At 43.0% G+C, this 19976-nt stretch overlaps 1 protein-coding gene across 1 annotated transcript in view; it reads right to left on the reverse strand.

Annotated features, from left to right (window-relative positions):
- LOC126252984 (ATP-dependent translocase ABCB1-like) overlaps window positions 1–19976 on the reverse strand; it is a 189476-nt gene that overhangs the window by 101563 nt on the left and 67937 nt on the right. Inside the window, exons 8-9 of the mRNA XM_049954012.1 lie at window positions 14848–15043; window positions 9912–10136 (exon numbers count right to left, since the gene is read on the reverse strand). Coding sequence (XP_049809969.1) covers window positions 9912–10136; window positions 14848–15043 — 421 coding nt within the window. The remainder of the gene's footprint in view (window positions 1–9911; window positions 10137–14847; window positions 15044–19976) is intronic.

The following is a 19976-nucleotide window of genomic DNA, read 5'->3' on the forward strand; positions in this document are numbered from 1 at the left end:
GCTACTTTGCCAAATGAGAATTTTCTTATCATTTCAGTACTGCAGCTCCATGTCCACGCAATTGAGATAGAAGGGATAGTGCAGTAATATTACGATCTGCATTCACACTGTAAAGATAGACTTAACGAAATGTTTGAAAATCAATGAAAAGGTTATTTTAAACGGAAGCTATTCGAATCTCTTTAATAACACAGAAATATATCACATTAACATGAAACTATTATGTTTTCGTGGCATTGTCACACATAATAAAAACTATTCATACAGTACTTTAGTTACAAATTTACACTTTTTTCCGTTATAACGTACTTTGAACTAAAAGTGGTGGGTGACGAACAATAATTCAGATTCTGAACATATGACCGATAATTTGCCTTAGATATGAAAATGTAAATACTGTTGAACAAAGTGCAGTATTTACACTACAGTAAATACACGCCTAACAATTGCAGCAAGTAAGAACTACACTCCTGGAAATTGAAATAAGAACACCGTGAATTCATTGTCCCAGGAAGGGGAAACTTTATTGACACATTCCTGGGGTCAGATACATCACATGATCACACTGACAGAACCACAGGCACATAGACACAGGCAACAGAGCATGCACAATGTCGGCACTAGTACAGTGTATATCCACCTTTCGCAGCAATGCAGGCTGCTATTCTCCCATGGAGACGATCGTAGAGATGCTGGATGTAGTCCTGTGGAACGGCTTGCCATGCCATTTCCACCTGGCGCCTCAGTTGGACCAGCGTTCGTGCTGGACGTGCAGACCGCGTGAGACGACGCTTCATCCAGTCCCAAACATGCTCAATGGGGGACAGATCCGGAGATCTTGCTGGCCAGGGTAGTTGACTTACACCTTCTAGAGCACGTTGGGTGGCACGGGATACATGCGGACGTGCATTGTCCTGTTGGAACAGCAAGTTCCCTTGCCGGTCTAGGAATGGTAGAACGATGGGTTCGATGACGGTTTGGATGTACCGTGCACTATTCAGTGTCCCCTCGACGATCACCAGTGGTGTACGGCCAGTGTAGGAGATCGCTCCCCACACCATGATGCCGGGTGTTGGCCCTGTGTGCCTCGGTCGTATGCAGTCCTGATTGTGGCGCTCACCTGCACGGCGCCAAACACGCATACGACCATCATTGGCACCAAGGCAGAAGCGACTCTCATCGCTGAAGACGACACGTCTCCATTCGTCCCTCCATTCACGCCTGTCGCGACACCACTGGAGGCGGGCTGCACGATGTTGGGGCGTGAGCGGAAGACGGCCTAAGGGTGTGCGGGACCGTAGCCCAGCTTCATGGAGACGGTTGCGAATGGTCCTCGCCGATACCCCAGGAGCAACAGTGTCCCTAATTTTCTGGGAAGTGGCGGTGCGGTCCCCTACGGCACTGCGTAGGATCCTACGGTCTTGGCGTGCATCCGTGCGTCGCTGCGGTCCGGTCCCAGGTCGACGGGCACGTGCACCTTCCGCCGACCACTGGCGACAACATCGATGTACTGTGGAGACCTCACGCCCCACGTGTTGAGCAATTCGGCGGTACGTCCACCCGGCCTCCCGCATGCCCACTATACGCCCTCGCTCAAAGTCCGTCAACTGCACATACGGTTCACGTCCACGCTGTCGCGGCATGCTACCAGTGTTAAAGACTGCGATGGAGCTCCGTATGCCACGGCAAACTGGCTGACACTGACGGCGGCGGTGCACAAATGCTGCGCAGCTAGCGCCATTCGACGGCCAACACCGCGGTTCCTGGTGTGTCCGCTGTGCCGTGCGTGTGATCATTGCTTGTACAGCCCTCTCGCAGTGTCCGGAGCAAGTATGGTGGGTCTGACACACCGGTGTCAATGTGTTCTTTTTTCCATTTCCAGGAGTGCATATTCATTTATCTTTCTCCAAATGTGCCGTCTCTCTATGAAATCATCTCAAAATCATTCACTATCCTCAGTCACAGCAGGGAGAATCTCAGACAGATTTCAGTCTCCATTCAGCGCGTCCGCCGTCAAAGCTTCCCACTCATAAGCAATACAAGACACACTCTCTCAGCAGACTCACTCTCTCTCTCTCTCTGTTTTCTACACGTACTACAACCTCTGGTAGCCAAAGAGTAACATATCACTCATGTGATAAGGCATCAAAAGACGCCATTAAAGGCCCAACATAACTGCCACATCGCATGGTGTATAAACTTTTCAAATGAATAACTTGACAGTTAACATTTCAGTGACCGACATTCTAGGTTGCAGATGGGATATGAGTTTTACATAAATACATACACCCTGAAACTGTCCATTTGCATATTACAAGGAAAACAAGGAGCGCTTACCGGTACATGGTTGATCATCCGATGTCATAAGGTTTTATCACTCTCTACAATTGCCACCCTATTCTTTGTGAATATTTCTTGTTTATGATAGAATTTGTTTACCTTTATGTTTATTTATTTTATTTTATAATTGCAATAAGCCTGTTAAAGCTGCAAATGACTTCGGGTAGACTTCTACTAGTCGTTAACCGCTACACCTTCTGGCTTTCTTCAGACTGATTCTCAACTGAAACGTCTGTTTCTCCAACGCGGCAGGATACGAGTTCTGTACCCCTAGCTACGTAAGCTCTTGTGCTTCTAACAGTATGATACATTTTTAAGTAACGATGATGTGCTGCGATGAATGAACAGGACGAGAAAGTGACTAATAATTTTTGGTTTGTTTTCAAATGGTTAAGATCGCTCTCGCACATTTGAAAGAATTGTCGATGTTAGACTATTGTATTGGCATCAAATCGTATACGTGTAAGGAAATGTCAATAGTCGTAGTATAGCACACAGTGTTGCCGTTCCCTTTTTAACGTTGATTAGTAGTATATCTACAGGGCCTCCAGGCCACTTTGCATCTACAGAGCAACAATTATTGAGCTATATGAAAAAAAAACGTAAATCAGTTACAAACTGCGGTGTGCACACATTTCATTCAAAATGTAAACTTCTCTACAGATATTCGGATTTACGTTATGAGATGTTCAGTATGCCTGCCAGCATTGGCGATGATGTGGCGCAGACGAATGGGGAAGTTCTGCATGACCCGCTGAGGTGTCGAAACATCGATGCTGTGGATGACCTCCTCTCTGGCTGTTTTCAACTCAGCAATGGTTTTGGGGCTATTGCTGTACGCCTTATCTTTAATACAGCTCTACACAAAAGAGTCGAATGTGTTCAAATGCGGAGAATATGGCGGCCAATCGAAGTCCATGGCAGTGGCCTCTGGGTATCCCAGGGCCAGAATGCAACCCCCAAAGTGCTCCTCCAGGACATCAAACACTCTCCTGTTTCGATGGGGTCGAGCTCCGTCTTGCATGAACCACATATTGTCGAATCCAGGACCAGTTTGGATAATGGTGATAAAATCATCTTCCAAAACCTTCGCGTACCGTTCGGTAGTCGCCGTGCCATCAAGGAATATCGCACCGATTATCCTGTGACTTGACATTGCACACTACACAGTCACCTGTTAAGGGGGAAGAGACTTCTCGATCGCTAAATGCGGACTCTCAGTTCTCCAAATGGGCCAATTTTGCTTATTGACAAACCCATCCAAATGAAAGTGGGCTTCGTCACGTGCATGCACATACTAATTCCCATCATGACCCGCTGCCAATCGCGCAATTTGAGCGTCCTAACGCAAACCGTTCAAAAGTTATGACGATTTTATTTCATATATTTCAGTAATTGTGACCCTGCAAATGACCTTGAAAAGTACCAGTGCTAGTGAGGGTTGCCTAAATGCCAAGGGCAATAACGTCAATCAATAACCTTAAATGTGTGACATCATCAAGAAGGAAGATGACAGAAAATTAAAAAAGGAACTGAAAACGGCCATTGGTAATAAATTTAAAAATTAAAGACTGTGATAATGATAATGCAATATAAGGTATTCGATTACTTATCAAAAGCATTCGTAATAAACGCGCGCGCGCGCGCGCGCGCGCGCGCGCACACACACACACACACACACACACACACACACACACACACATCCAGAAAATTACATAAAGGGTCACAATATAGGCTAGTCATGTTGGCTGTGCTGTAAAGTTTTCAAAAGTTACAATTTTTTTCGCAGTGTTCAAAAGCATTTATCCCAAAAATTACATCAAGTGCACCAGATTCAATATCTGAAAGTACTTTACAGAGTGCTCAGAAGCTGCTGAATGGTCAAATTGTTTTTCCGTCATCTTCAGAAGTATTTATGCAAAACAATTACATGGTTCAAGCCCGTGTCCGGCCATCCTGATTTAGGTTTTCCGTGATTTCCCTAAATCACTCCAGGAAAATGCCGGGATGGTTCCTCTGAAAGGGCACGGCCGACTTCCTTCCCCGTCCTTACCTAATCCGATGAGACCGATGACCACGCTGTCTGGTCTCCTTCCCCAAAACAATTACATAAAGCAGAAGCTTGCATAAATTAGTACAGTCCTGATAAGTTAATAAGCAGCAACTAACTGTCATTGAAGATGTTTAATGAAATGCATAGCACAGCTGGTTACATTTCGAGGTGGCAGTCCATTTCCACAATGAATTCCATCAAAATCTGGTACATACGGAATAAAATTATGGGCAGTTTGTGACAGTGCAAGAAGCTACTGCTTTAAGATGAGTGTGTATTTGGGGAAGGAGGAAGAAAGCTGAGGCGTGCGACTTGGAGAGAATGTTGTGAAAAACGTGCTGATTGAAACTGGAAAGTCTCGAAGTAATACCACCTGTGATAATTGTTTTTACATTTCTCTATTTAGTTCATTATTTGCTGTCCACAAATCTGACACTAGCTGGTACTATCCGAAAGAACAAAGGTGAACTGCCTGTCACCTGAAGGACATGAACTATACTCTGCATTAATTTTTTCAACCAGATGTGATGATAGCCTCTTATGTTCACAAAAAAAAACTAAGTTTTTACCGTCCTCAGCTTTCTTGACCAACCAACCGTGTCATCATGGTAAGTGCAGAAGTGTGTAGTTATAATTACATACAATGCCACAAAGGGCGGCGTTGACACAATGGACTAGAAGACGCGATGCTACAGTTTGAAGAGAAAAACAAGGAGCCGGCAATTGGTGGTTTTCCTGAACATGATCGATGTAAGTATAATGAGTGTATACGTAATTTGGATGATGGCTACCAATAAAAGAAATGAGACGTCGTACTTTCATCATCAGTTTCGGAAAGCAACTAAGCATGGGTAAAGAAGCAGCACCGGTTCCAGAAAGGGCAGTGAAACCACCAGCTAAGAAAAGGAGAAGATGTGCATATTGTATAGAGAAGAGAGATAGAAAAAGTAAAATTATATGTTATAAGTGCACCAAACGTGTATGCTCGAAACATTCTGATACTGTTTGTAGATCCTGTGAAAATTTGCAGTAAGAATAAAAACAAGCAGTAAAAGTATAAAAACTGCGTTTTTAAAATGTAAACTTTAAATAAATAAAATAATTTTAAAATTGCTTATACCTCGTAAGTCGTTCATATCATTCATATCGTAAGTAGTCAAAACAGCCTCAGTTTATGTCTATTTAAACAATAGGGGCCTGAGAGTTCCGACTACGCTATATAGATTTTCTGGTAAGCAGAGGGTTAAACTCCAAGTGTCGTACTGTACAGTCGTAACTTATTGTAAATTTTGCATTGTATGGAGCGAGCAGTATAACCATTAAATTCGGCGTGTCTTTTCAATAACAGGTCAGTTTGGGAACCTTAAACTGGCTACTCAGAGTGAGAGTGTGGTGTGTGCGAATGTTTTGTTATCATCTGAGTATAGGGTGGACGTAATGACTAAATTAGTACTTAAAATGTGACAACATATCAGAGTTTACATTCAGTAACTGTGGCTTATTTAGTAGCTTAGTGAGGTCCGTAACTTGAAAACAATTTTTCACCCTGTCAGCACATTCTCTACGGCTGATTTTTACAGCTTTTGTAGAAAATAAACACCTTTCTTCTCTTCAGGACAGGCGTGTGTGCCGCAAAAGAAGATCAGCAAAAGCAAAGTGCAGATGCACGGCTAACGGTTTGAGCGTCGTCCGCCGAAAGACAGCGTAGTGGCGTAGCTGCCAGAGCGCCACCAGTGTCTATTATGTAACAGTGAATTCTCACAGCCACAAGGCCCAGTGTGGTGCAAACGTGTGAAGCAAGCAGACACCCATGACATGGAGACTCACTGGTGCTTCTTACAGCCAACTGAGCGAGTCAGAAAAGGTCAAACTGTGGACCTTCGAGCGGCGGGATGGTCATTTCGAAGAATTGCCTCACAAGTTGGACGTGCTGCGTTAGTCGTGCAACGATGTTGGGGTGCGATAAGCTACAACTCTCGTTCATCTTTGTTGTTTCTGTAGCGGACGCTAACCAGCGCTCGGCACATGCAGAATGCTGTGAGACCCATTCTTTTGGCGTCCTTGCAACAGGAAGGAGATGGGTTGCCCCAAAAACATAATACTCGTCCACACACTGCCTGTAGAACTCAGTGTGCTGTGCAAGATGTAAAGCGACATATGCTGGGAGAGCGGTGTGCTGACCACATGCCCCTCCATAGCCGCATCCAGTTACGCCTGTGGGCTGAGGATGACACGGTGGCCGTCGGTACCGTTGGGCGTTCATGGCCTGTTCGGGCGGAGTTTAGTTTTTCCCCACATGTAAGTACTTTTTCCATTACCAAACTGACGATTCCTTGACGTCTCAGGATGCGTCCTATCAACCTGTACTGCTCTCCTTCGCTGACTATTAACAATACCTTCACCCAAGGTGGATAATATAAAAGCAACTTACTCCATTTCGCAGAGATGGTATAGATCAACGGGCAACCAGGGCTCTAATAATATATATTGAGTCTCTGACCGGAGGTGTATTCAAAGATTATCGGCTCACAGTACTCATCCACAAGCAGCTTTACTGAAGATAAGCAATAATAAATAAAAGTAGCAGATGGTTATAATTAAAATGCATCTACTCACCGAGGTCCAGTGAGGGCTGTAACTATCGTATGGCAACGAAACTTGGTAGATATGCTAATGCGTTAATGCAGAACCTATTAACACTGGAAAAAATAGTTCCAATTTTGGCCACCAGGTGCAAATCTATCGCTGTACACAGTCTGTATGACGGTGTAACAACCAGGCTATGAAGTCAACATAATGCCTTCCTCATTTGTTTTACTTTTTCTGCCCACGTCCTGTTCTTAATCCATTACATATGAAAACATTTCTATATATATCTTTCTTGCATTACAGCGTTAGATTTTCACCTGTTGGCCCAAATTGAAACAAATTTTTTTCCTGCGTAATTCGGGCCTACATTAAAGCTTTAGCATACCTACTGTGATTTGCTGCCATACGATAATTACAGCCCACAATGAATCTCTGTGCCCAGCTGCCCTTTAATGATAACCGTCTGGTGCATGAATGGAGACAGCTGAAGAGCATAGAAACTTCCATGGAAAATTACTCACACTATACAGATGCCATTAGTGTGCTATACGGACCGAGTAGGGTGGTGCCATGGTTAGCACATTGGCCTCGCATTTGGCGGGACGACAATTCAAATCCCTGTTCTGACATGCAGATTTCGAATTCCGTGACTTCTCCAAATCACGCCAGACAAATTCCGGGATGCATCCCTTCAAAAAGGTATGGCCGATTTCCCTCTCCATCCCGTAATCTGAACTTGTGCTCCATCTTTGCACACTGAGGACAGGACGTTAAAGTCCAATATTCCTTCCTTCCATTTCTTTCACAGAGACAAAATTTTAAAGAATTCGGTTAAGCTTGACAGAGAGGACTGAAAAATAAGGTACTGTTTCACTCCTCACTGTGTTCCTACGACTCCACGTCGAAGAGGAAGGAAATGTTTAAAATTGGAAGAGTCTTTGAAAGTAAACTCCATTTAAGTAAATTAAAATCTCTCAAAATGCCAGCAGGCGAAGTCTGTTCCTAAATTTGAGTTCCTCAGTACGGTAGAAATAATTATAGTAATGTCTTCTTTACCTTGGGATCTTTGCTAACGGCTAAAACCGTAACTGAATATAAAATAACTCAAAGCGAATTACTATAAAAAATGAGTGTACCCATGTTATGCCGTCGCCAAGGTAGCCCCTGCAGGCCGGCAACACATCTAACACCACATAGGACCGAGGTTGTCTATGCCCAAGGCATAAGCAATGGTAAACATCAGCTGTTTTGAAAACAAACATTCCGCGTACTACTTCCTGCAGAGGGAGTTCGAGATGGCCTGCAGGAAGTATTACTACACCAATATCTGATTGGCTGTCCAATACTATTTAAAGGCTAGAACCAGTACCGAACGTCAGTTCACGCCGAATACCGACCTGAAGGACGTCTCTACGGAAGACTACGTCTGCGCCATCGGAATAGGAATTGGAATTAAGTGTATGGGTGTTACCACGGACTCTTCTTGGAAGTATAGAAGTTATCTGTTGCCTCTAGTAGGAAATTCTTGCTGGCTTTGTGATGGTGACTTTTCGTTGTTATTCAGTCAATTCCATGTAGACTCACGTATATAAAAGTTGTTGTAAAAACTTTCAAATTGCCAGTTACAACAACCCATGAGTTATTAACTATCAAAGAGTCCTTAATCTAAAATCAGATTGCACTGTTTCTGTTTTTTAAGAATTTATTTCTCTTTTTGAGGCCTATGATGGACACACACGCGCGCATCGCAACACCTGGCCTTCAGTCAATTTGGGCCATATGTTTATTTTTTTCTAAATTCGATTCAGTATACTGGTATTAGTTATCTGACACAATTGGTCTTCAGCTTCTTAACACCACATTTGAAACCTGCTGTTCCCTTCTTACCTAAACTATTTATTGCCCACACTTTACTCCTGTCCTAGTCTACACTCTGGCCAAATAAGAGGCCTATTCGTTTATTCAAGTCCGCGTGGTCGCATACTGAAAACAGTGAAAATAACAAAAAAAATGTTTTATTTGAAACAGCTACTTCTCTACATAGTCACTGCTCCAGCTTAGACATCTCTCACATCATTGTACCAAATTTCCAATACCCTCATCAAAGAAGGCAGCTACTTATGGTTTCCGCCAATTCTCTACGTGGTCCACAGCTCAATGTCTATGTCAAAACGTTGTCTTTATAGCCAGCGATTCATGTAAGGAGAGATGAAACTCACACGGAACCAGATCCGAGCTGTATGGCGGGTGACCAAACGCTTCCCATCTAAAACGTTGCAAGAGCATCTTCATTGCCCTGTAATGTGCAACCGAGAACTGTATGGAAGAAGGAAAAGTAGAACGCTTACTTTATGTGGACTGCATGAAATCAGCCGTGTCTCTAGCAGACACTCATACTTTGTGGGAGACACTATTTTATAGGCACTTTTACCTGCTCACTACCCGCTCGGAACCGAAAAATGTGATGTGGCGCGATCGACTGGCATACTAGAGACACTGCCCTACACATCTGTGCAGAACTTCATCGGATTTTCACTGTGATTTCCATTTTGCGGCCGATCGGACCTTAATAAACAATAAATCCTCGTACTTCCTAATATTTAAGTTCATATACGACGTTAACAAACCTCTCCTTCTGGAAAAAATTTACCTTGCTACTGCGTCTGCTTGTTATATTCCTTCTACTTCGGACATCGTCAATTTTGCTGCCCAAGTGATAGAATTTGTTTAATTCTTGCGTCTAATTTCCTTCTCTAATTCCCTCTGCGTTGGATGACTTATTTAGACTTTATTAGCCCATACAACGCTGAAATAAAACACGTCATCACGTAGTTTCCCGCCAAGACTGCCGAAAGTGATCGCACACTCAAAAAAGTTCTTATCGGAGAGTGTGAGACGCATTTACCTACACATCATGTAAATACCTTACCTTGATTCCCTTCCGCGATGGGTACTCGAAGTGGACGTTCTTGAAAGTAACATCACCCTTGGCGTAGTAAGGTTTCTCGCCTTCTTCCGACAGGCTGTCGATATTTGGTTTGCGGTCGATAACAGAGAACACCTTCGCGGCGGTACCCCTAGCCTCAGAGATCATCTCGATGTACGATGACAGTGAGGAGAACATCGACGACCCATGCGTCACCGAGTAAAACACCTGCAAAAGATTCACTATTAGTCCCACAGTTGTGTCCCTGGGAAACGATTGCTAACAGGAGGAGATGAAGAGAAAAAGGCTGAACTAAACGGGGTACATTCTGCGACATGGAATGTTGGCTATCATAAATCTCAATGTAGTAGGGTAGATAGGAGGATAAATTTAATGGTTATGGAGGCTGGATAATGAATATGGCTATAAAGAACATAACTGAGAAGGGAGCTTCTAGTGTGAGAAGAAATCAACCGATTGAAGAAAGAAAGGGACAAAAATATTTAGGAAAAAGAAGAAATATGGTAAGATAAATAATTTAGAAATGAGTTCAACAGAAAGTGCAGGGAAGATGAAGTGGTTTCCAGAGACATATGAAACAGAAAAGGAAAAGACTGTTTCAGCATATGGAAAATTCCCAACAGCTTTCGGTGAAAGCAAGTACATAACATGAAATGAATAGGTTGGCAAAAGAGAGGAAGCTGTGATGGAACGCGTTAAACCTGCCAGAAGAAAAAACAATGAATAAATAAGTAAACTAAACAGTAAAATTAGTTGGATGGACGACACATTTCGTCGTTTAAGACGGCACTTGGTTCACTGACTAACAGGAGAGGGATAAATGTACAAGTATTCCCAGATTTTTTGAAGTATTAGTATTGTTCAAGAGATGTAACAGATTCAGAGATTGTTAGTAACGAAAGTAATGATACTCTGGTAGCAATGCCAGATGAATTATGTGAAGTTACTGGAATTACGAATCAAGAAATGACTCTGGGAGGTGACGAATTTTCAATAAAAACGGAAGGGAAAATAATGGAAAAGTAATCGAAACAATGGTTTGCAAAATGTCCGCGGTAGAAGGTAATTCCCCAAAACTGTAACTACGATGCAGCTGTTTTATTTCACGCGAAAGGTGGCAGACACGAAATAACAATTGTGAATCTAACAGTGTCCTCTCTGTAATGAGCAAAATGCTCACCAACGGCAGAGATAAAACAATGGATTTTAATTAGGCGAAGAAAAAAATGTTTGTTTAGAAGTGGATACAGCAAAACGGAAGTCTTGGAAGAGGTTTTCTGAATCAGCATTAGCCTCCATGCATGAAATCTGTGTATACTGCGAAGCATGTTATTCAAATGAACGGTTGTCAGGTTTACCATCTGTTCACTTAGTGGATTCATCGAAAGATGAAGGAGTAAATACAGGTGTTCTCCTGGGAGACATGTTGTGATCCTAGCCGCTCATGTTGTGCGAGGATGTGCGGAATGGTAATGCCTCCGATTTTTTTTTTTTTTATTTCTGTTCTCAGTATTGGTTCAGGTACTACTTGATATATTTATCACTCAGTCGACTTCCCCGCTTCGGTGACGCAGCTTGAAACCCTCTGCTGCCAGACGGCTCCGAACTGTAGCGTGTAACATCGCTGTGTGTAACGTAACTACGTCGGTGTGTGAGAAACAGCGCACTGTAATCGGGTTTATAACTGCAGAAAGCGTACCTCTAATTGAAACCCTTGGAAGAATGGAAGCTGTGTATGATGATGATTGTATCTATGTCAGCAATACGCGACACTGTGTTGTTCGTGCTCATAATGAAGGAAATAGTAGTGCCAACTTCAATGTGTGTGACAGTGTATAATGAATTCTCTCTACTTTAAAGGATGAAAGTCTATGTGAATGCAGCTTGCCGCTAACTTCGTGTAATGTTTTGTCTGTACAGAGGTGTATCTGTCGCCTTTATTACTCTTTCACTCTCACACATAAATCGGTACAATAAAGTCAGGGCTTCGTGGTTTATATGTAGGCTGATCCGTGAAAAGACAGACAAACAATTATGCTAATGGAGGATTCTGAGTATTTTCTAGAATTTCATTCGCTCTCTCTCTCTCTCTCTCTCTCTCTCTCTCTCTCTCTCTCTCTCTCTCTCTCTCCCTCCCTCTCTGTCCTTTATCTGTGTACAGTTTAAATATATTATTTACGTGAAATCAGCCTAGTAGAATCTCTGGTGGAGCCCTTCATCTTAATATTCAGCGGCTGGTTTGCTGGAAAAGATCTTTACATTTGTTATTATTATTAAGCGCTGCATTCAGTTGGGAAAATCGATCGTTTGAACAATTCGTTCAGTTTACGACAGATCTAAAATTTCAGATGTGGACGAAGCCTTTTTGGACGATTTATAAAAAACTCAGAGATTGCAGGCTCTCTTCGTCACAGCTGAAACTTCCCAATTAATTACAGGGCCCAGACAATCATCAATGATTCAGACAAAGAACTCATTCGTCATTCACTCTAGAGTAAAATGGTCACAAACCTTATTTCTGAGAAAAATTGTATATTGAATCCATCTCCGTACATGTTCCGTGTTCTGTGGATTTCAAGTCTCATATAATTTGCTTTTACAGGCTTTGTCTTTCTCTTTATCTATCACGCTAGCGGCACAAACGTTCCTAGCTCGCTTTAGCGCGAAGAAGGGTAAATAAAATCTCTTTTAGCAATCCGACAATCTTCCAACCGATACTTCCGAAGCTGTTCCCTTATCCCCCTATAATAACCATGGAGCATACATATCTGTACCTCTGTTGTTGCAAAGAATAAACGTACTAGAAGAATACCTTGGCGTCGACGAGCTGTCGGCGCATATATTACTAGAAAATCCGATCAGATACTTTTCAAACGTAAATAAATGTGGATGATTTGATTGACCATTATTAATTATTGCGTGGTAGAGGGTAATTTTCCGTTGGGAGATTACAAGTGGTCGGAGCGGACGACCACCTACGGTAACCGAGGAGACTCATCGGAATATGGTTGATGATTAGAAAAAATCGTCGTGTAATACAAACACAGGACTCGGGCATATCACGGGAGTATGTACATACCATCACTGCAGGACCGTGGTACAGAAAACTATCTGCACGGCAGAAGCCTCGAATTTCTCTGATGAGTTCATGAACCCTATACCGATGAGTCTCGACGGCTGCCGTATGCGGTCGTCCATTTCGAGCACTGTCATACACGTTCAGGTTAGCAACACCGTTTCCTTCTTACGAGCATGAACAATCCAACGCCGCATATTACTGATATCGATGCAATCATCAACGTACACAGATTTCAGAGGGCCGCACGTCTTCTGCTGTCAGAAACTCGATTAAGGCACGGCATTTCTCACATACCGACGTAGTTACGCTACCCATCGCCATGCTACACTCTACAATTCGGAGCCATCTAGCGGTAGAGGGTTGCAACTTGAGTTGGCGAAGCAACCGATACTTGAATAGAATAAAGAATTCGGAGGCATTTCTTTACATCAAGGCCCAAGCATGTTAATCATCTGGAAAACAATACTACGTTTTAGCAACGTTAGACTTTTCACATATCATTCCGTTATCTATAAATGATTACTGGCAGTTATATCCATTCATATCTTGATAAGATGTCGAAGAGTGGCAAAGATTATATTGTTTCAAATATTCGCAGATGTAAATTTCAGCTTATACAAATACCTGGTTCCCAATATTTTCTGGGATATGTAACGGAATGACAATATAGGCGCCATCATATTTAAAGCGAATGAAATCTTTCTACAAAGGAGAATGGTTACAAATCACTTATGCGACCCATCCTAGAATATTACTCAGGTATTTGGCACCTATACCAAATACCGGGTGTCCCAGGAAGAATTATCAGTATTCAGGATATGACATAAAGGATAATTCTATGCAAATAAATAAATAAATAAATCTAGTAAACGTGTGCTGTAAAACTGGACGCCTCAAAATCTATGAGCACTTTTTATCTTCACTACTGTAAAAACACAACTCTTCTACTGAACAAGTGCTCACAACTCCTAATGCATGCATTATAGAGGGCATGTTTACTAGGTCATTTTTTCTTGGTTTGGTCCGTACCACCTACTCCCAAAATACCAAAACATGCAAAGAAAAGAGCTTGCAGCAGAAGAGGTTTATTTCACAGTAACGAAGATGAAGTGCTCATCGTTATTAAGGTATGCATCGTAAAGCCCGTGGTTTCTGGACTTTTTTTGCTTCGAATGTTCGTTCCTGTCACATCCCTGAATAATGGCCGTTCCTTTGTATAACTGACAGGGATTTCTGAACGTATGCAAGTAAAGGCAGCACGAATGGTAACACGTTTGTTTGACTGAAGGGGGGAAGGGTATTCACTATGGGAAATATCCTGCTCCACGCATTACACAGTGAGAGAAAGAAGGAACTTCCCATCGACAACGAGTTTATTAGACACGGTGCACAAACCCTGATTAGCTAATGATGGAGAAAGAAATAGTCCATGTCCTTTCAAAGGAGCCGTCCAGGCGTTTGCCTTAAGCGATTGAGGGAAATCACAGGAAACCTAAATCTGGATGGTCGAAGGCGAATTTTAACCGTCGTTGTCCCTGATGCGAGTCCAGCGAACAAGTGCGGCACCTCGCTACGTTCTTCACAGTCGTTTACGGAATTTGCATGTCGGTATAAATGCAGAACAGATAAGTTTTAATGAATTTGGCACACTGTAACGGCGCAATTCAAAGCCGAAAACCAAGCCCACACTAATATGCCACGACGAAAAAAGTTTCTTACCATTGCTACTAATCTGTTTCTGTTGTATATAAGCACACAGAATAGTGCATCCACCACCGATATAATATCTTGAAGTAGGTGGTCATCCCATAGTCTCGACGGAATAGCTAGCACACTTACTGTGATCACGGTTGCTGCGTCGTACTTCCTCTGGCTCTCGGGATACTCCTTGTCCCTGAGGAAGAGGTACACGCCGTACCAGGACGCCACGGCATACACGATGTACACGGAGAAAGACGAGATAGCAGAGTACAGTCCGCCGGCTAGGTTCCTCTTAAAGCCAACCTTCACAGCATCTTGCAACTTCTCGTTGAACCTGAAACATGTAGCAGGTTATTCTCGTGAGCTGATCATAACAGATGAGGCAGGTTGCCTAAGGGAAACTCAGTGACGGTTATGTCAACGATTTCTGTTTTTATAAATTATAACTCTCAGCTTCAGGTCACATGAAAATTGTGATTGACTCTTCTGGCCTGTTCATCTGTAGATCTGATGCAACGAATATAAATCATTGCATGATGACTTGTTAAGAAATATGAACGGACTGTAAAACAAACTACATATACTGGTATTAATGAGGCACGGAGATTTGTTATCTATCGGCAGAAGAAAGGCAGCGTGACGGACCGTTACACTGTTCTTAGGAGTTTTATTAGGTTGGCTGCGTGACACGTCCCCAGATTTTGTTTTCGTCCTCATCTGACACCTGTCTGAGCTGATACAGGGTGAGCAAATAAAAATGACCTGGAAAATAAACTAGGCAAAAGAATTAAGAGGTCACTTTTTTGAACCACCATCATTTTCCCAAGATGCGATGCAGAAGTGCGAAATTTGACTCAAACATGCCTGCAACATTCCATTGTAACGCTGCAAAAGCGTAGCGTCCTGCGACCTCACCCTCGGGCATGGCGTTACCTCCAGTAAGGTGTCGAGACATGCGAAAAATAGGTCAGCGTTAAGAAGATTATGTGAGGTGTATCTTTGGCACAAAATTTCACCACAACTAGATCACATACCTAATGAGAAGGTATTGAATAGAATTTGGGAGGAGTTTATGGCACAACTTGACTAGAAGAAGGGATCGGTTGGTAGGACATGTTCTGAGGCATCAAGGGATCACCAATCTAGAACTGGAGGGCAGGGTGGAGGGTAAAAATCATAGAGGGAGACCAAGAGATGAATACACTAAGCAGATTCGGGAGGATTTAGGTTGCAGTAGTTAGAGATGAAGAAGCTTACACAGGATAGAGTAGCATGGAGAGCTGAATCAAACCAGTCTCAGGACTGAAGAGCACAACAACAACAACAATGCCCAACGCCACCGTAGACAAGTTACACGGTAGTCGACACCCCCCTTCCCCCTCCCCTCCTTAACCACATCCCGTCCTTTTCCTTCCCGCCTCCGCTATGCAGGCCAGACCGCGAGACCCGAAGTTGAAATCACGCGTGTTCTTATGGATGGCCGAGGAAAACATTTCAGAGACGTCGCCGCTCACTGTCGACACGAAAAGGCTTCATGTGGCATAAAAGCCGTTAGTGAAACCACCACTTCCCGTGAGACTCTTATTTACATAGATTTCGTAGTCGATAACGATACATTAAGGAAAGGCAAACCTACGTTTCTAGCATTTGTAGACTTAGAGAAAGCTTTTGACAATGTTGATTCTGAAGGTGGAAGTGGTAAAATACAGGGAGCGAAAGGCTATTTAGAATTTGTACAGAAACCAGATGTCAGTTATAAGAGTCTAGGGGTATGAAAGGGAAGCAGTGGTTGGGAAGGGAGTGAGACGGGGTTGTAGCCTATCCCCGATGTTATTCAATCTGTATATTCAGCAAGCAGTAAAGGAAACAAAAGAAAGATTCGGAGCAGGTATTAAAATCCATGGAGAAGAAATAACTTTGAGGTTCGCCGATGACCTTGTAATTCTGTCAGAGACAGCAAAGCACTTGGAAGAGCAGTTGAACGGAATGGACAGTGTCTTGAAGGGAGGGTATAAGATGAACATCAACAGAAACAAAACGAGGATAATGGAATGTAGTCGAATTAAGTTGGGTGATGCTGAGGGAATTAGATTTGGAAATAAGATGATTAAAGAAGTAAAGGAGTTTTGCTATTTAGGGAGCAAAATAACTGATGATGGTCGAAGTAGAGAGGATATAAAATGTAGACTGGCAATGGCAAGGAAAGCGTTTCTGAAGAAGAGAAATTTGTTAACATCGAGTATAGATATAAGTGTCAGGAAGTCGTTTCTGAAAGTATTTGTATGGAGTGTAGCCATGTATGGAAGTGAAACATGGACGATAAATAGTTTGGACAGGAAGAGAATAGAAGCTTTCGAAATGTGGTGCTACAGAAGAATGCTGAAGATTAGATGGGTAGATCACATAACTAATGAGGAGGTATTGAATAGAATCGGGGAGAAGTAGAGCTTGTGGCACAACTTGAGTAGAAGAAGGGATCGGTTTGTAGGATATGTTCTGAAACATCGAGGGATCACTAATTTAGTATTGGAGGGCAGCGTGGAGGGTAAAAATCGTAAAGGGAGACCAAGAGATGAATACACTAAGCAGATTAAGTAGGATGTTGGCTGCAGTAGGTACTGGGAGATGAAGAAGCTTGCACAGGATAGAGTAGCATGGAGAGCTGCATCAAACCAGTCTCAGGACTGAAGACCACAACAACAACAACGTTTGGTGTGCAATGTACGACGGAACGATCATCTTGATCTGAAGTAGCAAAGCGTGTTTATGCCTTTTTCAACCCTCTTTCTTCTCGCTCTCTGTTCTCATGACCGTGGGAAACATGGTCAGGGCATGCATTGGGACTTGCATGAAGAAAACACAAAGGGTCCCTGTAAGAATCCACAGTTTGGAAATTTCACACTTATGTGTAGCGTTGGGGGAAAATGACGCGATTTCAAGAAATGACTCTTTAATTCTTTTGTGCAGTGTATTCCACTCTCCTTAAAGTAGGCAGTGCAAGTTACATCATCGACCGTGAGTTGCCTGTCTCAAAATCCATGAAATATTTTCTGTGCTAGGTCTATTTTGTCCACCCTAATTTTAAACCATTGCCTTCTCACTAAGTTACCTGTATTGAGCTCATCGCGCAAGTATTCCAAAGTGAAATGTCAGCACAGGCTACGTCGGGTCAGTGTACTGAGAGCTTCAATTAATCCTCGCAGCTGGGGGAGCGGGGCAACAGTTGTACTAGAGCATCAGCGCAGACAGCGACAAGAGACCTACTGAACAGTAGAAACAGTGGGCTTTCTGATGTCTGTGTGACTTTCAAGTGGAGTGAAAAGGCGCTTCAGTCTGGAACCGCGTCACCGCTACGGTCGCAGGTTCGAATCCTGCCTCGGGCATGGATGTGTATGATATCCTTAGGCCGCGTGACCGCTACGGTCGCAGGTTCGAATCCTGCTTCGGGCATGGATGTGTGTGATGTCCTTCGGTTAGTTAGGTTTAAGTAGTTCTAATTTCTAGGGGACTGATAACCACAGCAGTTAAGTCCCATAGTGCTCAGAGCCATTTGAACCATTTTTTGGAGTGAAAAAAAAAACCATGCCTGTGTATTGCTCTGAATACGGCGGGTTTTGCCCCTACAAACAAGCATTTGCAGGAAATGCATTTGTTTTCATCTCAAGAAATCTGCTGCGGAAAACTGACGTTTGCTGTTGGAAATGTACGGAGAACATGCTGTGTCAGGAAAACGTGCAGAGAATGGTTTAAACGATCACAGTCCCCGATTTGGAAGTGTATCGTTAGATGCGTCCTGATCGATGTGGTGTACCATGAGCTAGTCAGACGGTGAACACTATGAAGCACAATTATTCAATTTGTCCCACATGTTTTCAGAGACATGACAAAGTCATTCTGCTTCATGACAGTGCGACGCCACATGTTGCACACAGAGTAAAGGAAACCTTCAAGAGGCTTCGATGGCGTATGTTTTCTGTCTAACAAACAGCGACAATTAATTCAGATACTCAACAGATAACTTTGTATTATAAAGTACTGATTACCACAGAATGAAGAGTGTACTGACATAAAAGATAATGAGAGAAGGAAAGTTCTGTCTGAGTAGCAAATAACATTTTTATTTATTTATTTGCTGATACCTATTGCAGTTAGTCAAAATAGTGTTTTCAAACTGGATAAATAACGCTGGAGGGCTTATTCTGAATTATTTGTAACACAGTATCATTGTCCTTGGTTTTACCCTCGGTTTGTAATTCTCGGAAGGAGATGTCCGTGATGGTTTTCAGTTGTCTAGCTCTGAAATAACATTGGACATCATGTGCTATCAGTGAGAACACATTTTCTGTGCAGTCGTAATGGCATTCACAAGTCCACCATCATTATCAAAGCAGTTAGACTTAATAGAGAAAAATCATATGTTAAATACAAAAGTTAAAGATAAACTTAGCTTAACTGCACAGACGCGGTGAAAAGAGTCGTCATATACCGAGAGATACCTTCGGGTCTTGCGAGGTCTCACTCGCGGCCGGAAACTGTATGTTCTTTGTATGCGAGACGCCTCACATGACGTTATTACTCTTAAGGTTGCCTACGAAACAGTTACTGCCGACCCATATCAATTTTCTGCACTGTTACCCTTTCAACAGGAACGAAAAAAGGTTATTCAGCTTGGCTTTGACAGGCTACATAGCTTAAACTCGTCATCTACTCCCAAATTAATTGCTAATACCCTGTAACCATATAAATGCATCCTCAGTTGCTGTTGACTAGACTGGCGTGTACACTCCTAGTGCTAGATCGATATTTTCAATTCACTCGCTTCCTACACACTGTTTCAGTGTGTGTCATATTTAAGTGTCTACTCTTTCTTATCTGTATTTCGCCCTCCCTCCCCCCAGCCCCGTGTGTGTGTGTGTGTGTGTGTGTGTGTGTGTGTGTGTGTGTGTTACTCGTTGTTGTCAAGAACATCCATGCGTGTTTTTAAATTCTACTACTTGTCACGTCAGCTTGACCTCACCTCACCTTGTGGATTGTCGTAGTTGCCCACAAATTGGCCTTCGGGGCTTTAGTTGTCTCTGTGCCTCTGGTTCCGCTACCACCACCCACCAACTCTTCTGCCGCCACTACCTCTGCCATTGCAACCTCCACCACCTTCGTTCGTTGCTGCTGTCATCACAGCATGCCCCAGACATAGCTACTGTCATCCTTATCGTTTTGGTGACATTTAGTCGTCAGCATCTGGCTCATCATCCACAAGTCCACTGCAC

This window comes from Schistocerca nitens, chromosome 4 (genome assembly GCF_023898315.1).
Source record: "Schistocerca nitens isolate TAMUIC-IGC-003100 chromosome 4, iqSchNite1.1, whole genome shotgun sequence".
NCBI classification, from domain to species: Eukaryota; Metazoa; Arthropoda; class Insecta; order Orthoptera; family Acrididae; genus Schistocerca; species Schistocerca nitens.